We start from the raw sequence: 9,285 nt of genomic DNA, 5'->3' as shown, positions 1-9,285 counted from the left end.
ACATTTTTCATGATAGTTTTATCAGTTATACCTGTAACATTGAATTTACTTGAGATTTAAAAAACATTTCCTAAACAATCTCACCATGCGGTCTGTGTCATCTGTTACCTAGCAACTGTTATTTCTAAGGCAAGTATTACTTTTAATCTTAATGTGTATCCCAACGTGCTCAGAAAATATAATCTGCTACGACAACTCCATCTGCTGTGATCTGTGTAAAGACGCATGCTATCTGACACAACAGACACAAACTTGTTTTACATCCCCTTTAGGATCCAGCTTTAACCTCATTTTACTGCTGCCTGCTTCTCCTTTTTCTTCTCTTATCTCTCTTTGTACTGCCCTCATACTTTTATAATCTTCCCTCTTTTCATCATAAAACACATGTTTAAAAATACTACCTCGTAAAAATATATAGATGTATTGTTTGTTTCCCTTCCCTGCTACTAGGCCCTAAGAGGGAATGCCCCCAAATGCTTTATAATGTTCTGTAAAGTTGTTTCTGTGTGCTCTCGTCTCTTGGTAACAGGCAGGATTGTCTTTACAGTCTATCAACAGTGTGTCGGTGCGACAGGGGACGGAGGTGGCAGATTGTAGTTCTCTGTTCACTGGGCTGAATCTCAGTCCCATGTAAAGTCCTCTGGGCTTCGCTCCCTGATGGCTTCCTCAGCTAGACTTCAGTTTTCTACGGATTGGATTAAAACTGCGACTGCCAGGCTCTGTGAGAGAGACGGTGATGAGGAGGCCGTCTCCTGTGGCCTTCATCCTCTCAAAGCTCCAGTTTCTTCTGATAGACAGTCTGCATGCAGTGTGTTGAAAAAATTGTTTCAACAAAACTTTTTTCTAATTGTATTTTATTAACAACAAAAAAATGAAATGGAGGAAAAAGTCAGAAAAGACAATGGCAGGCCAAGTTCCATATTAAACTTGGAATAATAAATAAACCAATGATGACAATATTCCTGATAAAGACAAAACTACACACCAAACTGCGCAAAAATATTAAGCCAAATGTGTCGCAATTTAGTCCTATTTGCAATACCTATTTTTAAAAAACGTGTATTAACATCCAGAAATAATTATTCAGGTCCTTTAAAGTATTCATTAAAAGTAAAATGATTTCTAAAAGTACTGAAGTATCTGAAAGTGTAATGAAACTAGTACTTATTTTGCAGATGATATATGACATTATTAGATAAAAATACTGATGCCTCAATGTGTCACTCATCAATCATCTATTAATTCGGTGACAACTGGTTCAAAATGTAACAATACTTGGTGTTTTAAGAAGTATATAAAAAAGTGGAGTAAAAGTTTCAGTGTAACATGTATCGTAGAAGTATAAAGTAGCACCATTTGGAAAGTCAAGTCTGAAAACTGATATTAAGCACAAGTTTAAGTATTACTTTAGTTATTTTCCTCCACTGCAAGCTAATATTTAACCAAAGTAAATATAATATGATACACATGATTATCAAATATGTCAATGCAAAATAATGTCAAGTAAAAAGATTAAGTATTACCTCAGACATTTTTTACATCAACCATTTTAAAGAGAGCTGAAGACCAAATGGGACAAAAGAGATGTTGAATGCTCTGCTTCTCCTCAGTCTGAAGCTAGATTGTGTCTCCGCCCTGCAGCATCTCCCATTCTGCATGTGGATAGGCGGAATACAGGTTGAGAGGGGAGAGCACCTTGAGAGGAGGCTCAGAGAAAGTGTTGCCAGCACAGGACTTGTGGTTGTTTTTGAACTAGTCTTGCAGTTTGATGGTGGGCGCTGAGGATGGAGCGGCCGTTAGAGAGCGGCTCTGGGTGTCTCTATGTGAAGTCACCGTGAGGATCTTTTTGGAGTAACTGAAGGAAACTAAAGGTAAGAATAAACCATGTTTGAACTGATTTACATTACCAGGATTTTTATATTTTTTCCCTCTGGCATTTGTAGGGCAATGAGGTTAATTTAATAGAGATAGAGAAAATAAAAAAGGTTGTTGAAATGTGCAGCACAGTGTATTACCAGTACAACAAATAGAAGCTTTAATTAAGTAAAAATATATAACAAAATATTTGTATGGAATTATAGGGAAGCTTTTTGTCACCATGTTAATGAAGATCATTATTTGTATTACAGGTTAAGCTTTTTCACAGATCTTTCCTGTAATTTATTATTAAGGAAAAATAGTTAATTGCATGACCAAAATGCACGTAAGTGCAAGTAAACATTTATAATTTTTTCATTTGTTTTTGGAAAGTATATTTTCAATAATAATTGCCCATGCTAGTTGCATAAGCAATAAATTGGAATAATCCCATAATTACAAAGTTTCACTGTTGCCTCAGAAACTTTCCATAAAATAAATGCAGAATTATTCAAAAATGATAGAACCATAAAATAAAGCCTAACAGGAAAAAACACTAATGATAATGGTTCTCTTTGCAGTTAAATTACCACTTGTTACAGCCCTCTCAGTGACTGCAGCAGTAATGACACATACATCAAACTCTTTGTCCTCAGTGAACACTCTGGTTTCCTAAGCGATGCTGCTCCTGAGGGAGATAAGCTGATTGGCTGGCTGAGCCCAGAGGCTTCAGGCCGACTGTGTGTGTGTTTTCGTTAATGATCCGCCAATTAGCCACACAATGGTAACAATCGCCTAATCACCTCTTCATGTGTCAGAGGGTTGAAAAGCGTTACTGCTCACGTTCTGGTGGGGGGGACGCTCCGAGGAAATGGCATTGGGTTCATCAAAAACATGCATTCTTAGTCATGCAGTTTCTCTTATAGCTGCTTCAATCACCACAGCAACCATGTGAGGGAGGGTGGCAGACAGTCCCAGACGTCCCCCTGTCCCCTGACTGTAATCTGTCACACGCACCATAAACACCCCCACAGACACCTTAAAGAACTCTTCTGCTGCCAAGTGTCTCTGTGAGGAAAGTCAAGTGAACCTATGCTGAACACTGCCATGCACACAGAGTCCATGACCACAAAGGAGGCAGTAACATTAGAGTTTGTCCACGCCTGCAGGCCTGAAGATGACGGGCCACACAGCGGAGAGAGACCTGTCCCCACACAATCTGTCAGTGAAGACCACCTTGGAGGAGGAGATCGGGAGAGCCGAGAGCATTCTGAGCAGGTGAGAACTGTTTTAAATCATGTGTTTTGAAGTCTTTGTATCAGAGGTTGGTTTGACAGCAGCAAAGCATGTGAGGTGCAAAAAAATGGAGTCCACATGTGTGTTTTTACTCCCAGGGTGCCGTCTGTGTGTGATGACACATCCTCAGAGCTACAAAGAGTCGCCGCTCTCGATCATCATGGACGCAATTCCATAAATTCATTTCAAAGGAATGGAGCCATGTCAAGGTAAAGCCTCCTTCACAAAGCTTTCAGACACTCACTGATCAATGGTGACACATTGTTGTGTAGCTCTCTTTATATTCTTTCTTGTTGAATAATGTTGTAGCAAAGGTTGGCTCGCTTCTTAAAACAGTCCATGGCTAAAGAAAACATGATGTAGCAACTGGATTCAGGCTCTCACAGATTCTGGTGACTTTGTGTTCTATTAAAACCAAAGAAATAGGCCTATATGTTATTGTGTAAAACTAGTTATTGGTGTACTTGATATTCTAGAATCTTTCGAAAAATTTGAATTTGATTCAACTAAAACGATCAGTTGGGATTCAAGAGAATTCAAGACTGTTCTTACCCATAAAAATGTTATTTTAAGACTAATTCTGGGACTAAACCATTTGTACAAATTATAATATTTCACAGTAAAAGCCATAAATGAATCCAGAAAAAAGTTTCTAGATAAGACAAGATAAAGTTGTTCTTCTTTAAAGATGCTTTTTATCAAACAATTACATGTGTTTGATAAGAAAGATTAATTGTGATTCCTGTCCTTTAATCGTCTAATCAAATGAGACTGTATTCATGCTCAACTGTATTGATTTGGCTCCTTGTGTGACTGGAAAGTTCTGTAGGATGTGATGAGAGTCTGTGTGTTTCCTGTGTCAGGCTGGTGAGCCTGGTGGTGAGGCTGAGGGAATGGGCCCACAGGGGCATGCTGGAGGAGGAGGAGCGTCCAGACTCCTTCCTGGAGCGCTTTCGTGGCCCTGAGCTGAGAATGCCCCCCAGTCGCATCAGCAACACACAACCAGACGCTAATGGCAACAATCCCAAAGGGATCTTTAGGTATGCCAGACTAAACCGAACACGAGAAACACGCACACCAGTACACTTCTGTTATTTCCTTTGTAAAACAACAACAATTTAACAATCAACGTTGTTAATACCAGACACGTCTCTTCCCAAAATAAAAAATACTCAATTTATTTTTAACACGTATTAAATATATCCATCTTGATTGTTTTGGTTCTCTGCAATATAATGAAACTTTACGGCACTCGCGTTGTGATGCTCAGAACTGTTCCTAAAAAGTATCCACCCTCTTTAAATAAAGGTTTTTCTATAATAAAAAAGGGCAGTTCTGCTCTCAGTGATGTTGATTAATCTCTGTGATTTTTCACCTTGTTCTGTATGTTATTACATGATTCTGTATTTCAATATAATGCAGTACAATACAACACCAAGTCTCTTTTAAAATAATAACGGTATTTATTGCATTGCATTGCTTTATATCTGGCACCTGCTTCTATTCTAACTCTATAGAGATATACATGAGCCATGGTTATGCCTGACTTTATAATGTGCAATCTCTCCTTGTTTTCAGGAAAAAGTGGAATTTGTTTGTGGTGTCCCCATCCGATAACGCCTACTACCGCTGGTTATCTGTTATCGCCGTAGCGGTGCTCTACAATTGGTTCATCGTTGTGGCGAGGTAATGACGCCACAATGGTTATCTGTGAGGGTAAAGAGATGATGGATGTAGTGTATGAGTGTTAATGTCCACTTCTTTGGCTGGGGAAGTAAATATTTTATATTTGTATATTCACAGGGCATGCTTTGAGAAGTTACAGGTGGGCAACTACATCTGCTGGCTGGTGTTGGACTACCTCTCTGACTTTGTGTACATCATGGACACATGCGTCCGACTTCGCACAGGTAATGTATTTCAATATACAGCTTCTGGCATCATGACACAATGTAATTCAACAGAGGTGCTCTACTTTAAAGAACCCATGGGAATATGTTTGTTTGACTATTTAATGTCATATGTTTTAGTTTCTGGAAAAAATGACAATCCTGGTAGAGATGTAAATGGTTGTCACGTTCAGCACATTAGCCAATGGATTAAACAAAAACAAGTTATCATTACACATTTAAAGTGTTTCTTAAAACCTTTGCATATCCAGCAGACAAAGAACAACATAGCATTGCTTGGGTTGGGTTTCTGGTCAACTAGTCTAATACTTACACACCTTTTAGCTTTGTTTTTATCTACACACCAACTCCTGAGGGAGTATCTGTCTCTTTCGCTGCTAAATGCTTCACTATGTCCACCAGCTAGTAGCTAACTGTGTTTGTCATGTCTGCGATTTGTTAATAAGCAGGAAGTGTACAGTTCATGAGATGTTGCTGAAACAAGAAGGCAGAAGCTGTCACTGACAGGCAAAACAATGAGCTAAAAGATGCTAAAAGGCAGGTATAAAACATACCTGCAAGCTAAGATTGCTGCACAGCTGAATTTGTGCTTTATTATCTTGGTCTCAGGGTTCCTGGAACAAGGTTTGCTGGTGAAGGATCCCGCTAAGCTTCGAGACAGCTACGTCAGGACTTTACAGTTCAAACTGGACGTAGTGTCCATCCTGCCCACTGACCTGGCGTACATCTCCACCGGCATCCACACGCCACAGCTCAGGTTCAACCGCCTGCTTCGCTTCCCACGCATGTTTGAATTCTTTGACCGCACTGAGACACGCACCAACTACCCCAACATGTTCCGTATCGGCAACCTGGTACTTTACATCCTGGTCATCATCCACTGGAACGCCTGCATCTACTACGCTATATCCAATTCTTTGGGATTTGGATCGGACACTTGGGTGTTCCCAAACATTTCCAAACCTGAGTATGCCTCCTTGACTCGGAGTTATGTCTACTGCCTGTACTGGTCAACTCTCACTCTTACCACCATTGGAGAGATGCCTGCTCCTGTACGGGACGAGGAGTACCTGTTTGTGGTTTTTGACTTTCTCGTTGGGGTGCTGATCTTTGCCACAATTGTGGGAAATGTTGGCTCCATGATTTCCAACATGAATGCCACACGTGCCGAGTTTCAAGCTCGGATCGACGCCATCAAACACTACATGCACTTCCGCAGAGTCAGTAAAGAACTGGAGACACGCGTCATTAAGTGGTTCGACTACCTCTGGACCAACCAGAAAGCAGTAGACGAGCAGGAGGTGCTGAAGAATTTGCCAAACAAACTGCGTGCTGAGATAGCGATTAATGTACACCTGGAGACACTAAAGAAAGTCCGCATTTTTCAAGACTGTGAGGCAGGCTTGCTGGTGGAGCTTGTGCTAAAGCTACGCCCTCAGGTCTTTAGTCCAGGGGACTACATCTGCAGAAAAGGGGACATCGGGAAAGAGATGTATATCATAAAAGAGGGGAAGCTGGCTGTGGTGGGAGATGACGGGGTCACACAGTATGCTCTCCTCACCGCTGGCAGCTGCTTCGGGGAAATCAGCATTCTGAACATAAAAGGTAGTAAGATGGGAAATCGTCGGACAGCCAACATTCGCAGCTTGGGTTACTCCGATCTCTTCTGCCTCTCTAAGGACGATTTGATGGAGGCAGTGACCGAGTATCCAGATGCTAAGACTGTGCTGGAGGACAGGGGCCGGGAGATCCTGCTGAAGGAGGGTCTGCTGGATGAGACAGAGGAGGGCGGAGGGCTGCAGAAGGAGGACACAGAGGAGAAGGTGGAGAGGCTGGAGTCCTCTCTGGACACGCTTCAGACTCGCTTTGCCCGTCTGCTCAGCGAGTACAAACACACTCAGCAGCGGATGAAGCAGCGCATCACCCTGCTGGAGCGCCAGCTGAATCAGACAGACTGCGGCGCAGATGCGAGCGATGACATGTGTGCAGAGACAGAGCCGGGGCCTGGTGCCCACACAGAGGGGTCTCCGCATCGGAGCACTGTGCAAACGGAGGACCAAAAGAGCCCAACAAAACACTGAACACAGAAATAAGGATATTTTAGTTTGTTACTTACATTGTGAGAATGGTTTATTGGTTAGCTGTGTGTAAAGGGATGTCTGCATGTCAATAAACATACAAAGAAAGTGTATAACGCTGCTATGCCCATGCAGTTCTTGAGTTCTTGTCTATGCCAAAACCAGTGGGTTTAATCTCCTGTATTTGAACTGAAGTTTTAAGGTTACTTTACCAAACAAGCTAAATTAAGGTATAAAAAACACATTACTGCTTAAAAAAAAGAATCTAGAGCACACACAAAAGATTGTGAATAATGTTTAAATCTTTCACTCTTTATATTTCAGACTAAAAGCACTGTATATTTGCAGGTTGTTGTAGTTTTGGGTCCCTTGTAAACACCTTGTGTTGGTTGCATCAGCAGAGGGACTCAGTTCTCTCGACATGTTAACATTACGGCCCTGTGCACCTAGTCTCTTGCTGCTCCTCCTGGGGAAAAAGTCCAAGGAGAGATGTTAGGAGGTGATTTGCTCAGTTCACATACACAAACAAATTATTTTCCAGTGTCCTAATGTTCCGTGTCAGATCTAAATCATGATTATCATAACAACCTTTCTTCTGTTGTGAGATATTTAAAGGTGGTTATTTTGGCCCTGGGGAGGTGACTCACTTGCAATGTGCAGCTTTTTTTTCAATAGTTTATTTTTATTTGCTATAAAATTTACTTTTCCACTCTCATCTTAAATTGAGTAAGACATTTTGTCTTTGTGTTTAGTTGCTTCTTTTATGCACTCACTCTGGATCGAGGGGCGGGGGATTTTCCATTTATTCAGTCCTCTGCATTCCAGGATACAACTCGACCATATGAACAGTGTCGATAAGCGCAGCTGGAACAATGCCTCTGCAGCAGAGCAGGCTCAAATAAAGGATCAGGAGGTAATGGGTGCATATCCCCTGAAGCCCCTGAAGGGGTGGGTGGAATCAAGTAACACGGACAAATCTCCTGTAACATAACGTAGGATTGTCAAACAGCATGAAGCATAAAGTATTTCTATTGATGTTTGATATAACAAGTACAGCTCAGATGTGGGAAGTAACTAAGTACATTTACTCAAGTACTGAACTTAGAGACAATTTTGAGATACTTGTGCTTTACTTGAGTATTTCCATGTAATGCTACTCCACAACCATTCAGAGGTTAATAATGTACTTTTATTCAACTTCCTTTTGTACCTTTAGTTACTTTAAAAATGTTGATTTATAATTTGAAATATAATCAACAGTTAAATAAAATTGTAGTTTGTATAAGATTGTATTTATAATTTGAAATATAATCAACAGTTAAATAAGATTGTAGTTAAACCTGGTGTAACATTCACAATCTACCCTGTGGTATACAAAGTAATTAAAATAGCTGCACATTTACCAGCTTTGATAAACACATTAATGCATCCATAATTATAATCAACATATAATATTATTTTTTTCTTCAATGGGCCAATCTGCATAAAGAGTACCTTTATTTTAAGTATAATTTGATGCCAATACTTTTGTACTTCTACTTGAGTAATATGTTGAATGCAGGACTTTTACTTGTAACAGAATATTCCTACACTGGTACTTCTACTTTTACTCAAGTACACGATCTGAGTACCTACATCTGCATGTAGGAACTATTGTCTTTCTGCTGAACTGCATCTACATCTACTAATGGGAGAGAGGCGTGCCCATTTCCTTCTGCATTGTGATATGATAGAGAGAAAATAGTTGAAAGACTAAAACAAAATACTCTCCTCAGCAGAGCATGTGCAATTTACCACCGCTTACCTACCGGCTGAAAAGATTCACCCTCTGGGCCTTAAAGTGGCGATATCAGAGCTTCTGCTTGCAACCTTATTTCTCCATTTCGGAGTCGGTGGATGCGCATAATTTACGTAATTAATCATATATTATCGATTATGAGGAGTAGAAATATGAATCAGATATCCGCGGAATCGCTGGAAGACTAGCTTTCCAGCGGTATCTCCTGTGAGACTGTAACCAGGGCACAGCAGCCAATATGGCCGCTCAAAGCAGCTTGACTTTACACCGTGTGGGATTGGTGGATTCGTGTGTCCGTCAAGGAAATCTCGGCCGGCAGCTATCATGGTCTGAATTGATCAATGGA

At 40.7% G+C, this 9,285-nt stretch overlaps 1 protein-coding gene across 1 annotated transcript; it reads left to right on the top strand.

The window, feature by feature from the left end:
• Positions 1 to 3,034: 3,034 nt before the first annotated feature.
• Positions 3,035 to 7,267, top strand: LOC307018508 (cyclic nucleotide-gated cation channel-like; the record flags this gene model as incomplete). The annotated part of the gene is made up of 6 exons (XM_079648761.1): positions 3,035 to 3,135; positions 3,252 to 3,362; positions 4,017 to 4,193; positions 4,732 to 4,839; positions 4,957 to 5,063; positions 5,673 to 7,267. The coding sequence occupies 6 exons, from the start codon at positions 3,035 to 3,037 to the stop codon at positions 7,142 to 7,144; spliced, it is 2,076 nt and encodes a 691-aa protein (XP_079504887.1). The 3' UTR covers positions 7,145 to 7,267.
• Between the last annotated feature and the right edge of the window lie 2,018 nt (positions 7,268 to 9,285).

Source organism: Notothenia rossii, assembly GCF_949606895.1.
Source record: "Notothenia rossii genome assembly, chromosome: 9".
Taxonomy (NCBI): Eukaryota; Metazoa; Chordata; class Actinopteri; order Perciformes; family Nototheniidae; genus Notothenia; species Notothenia rossii.
Note: the sequence above shows the minus strand (reverse complement) of the source record. Positions and strands in the feature narration are given on the sequence as shown.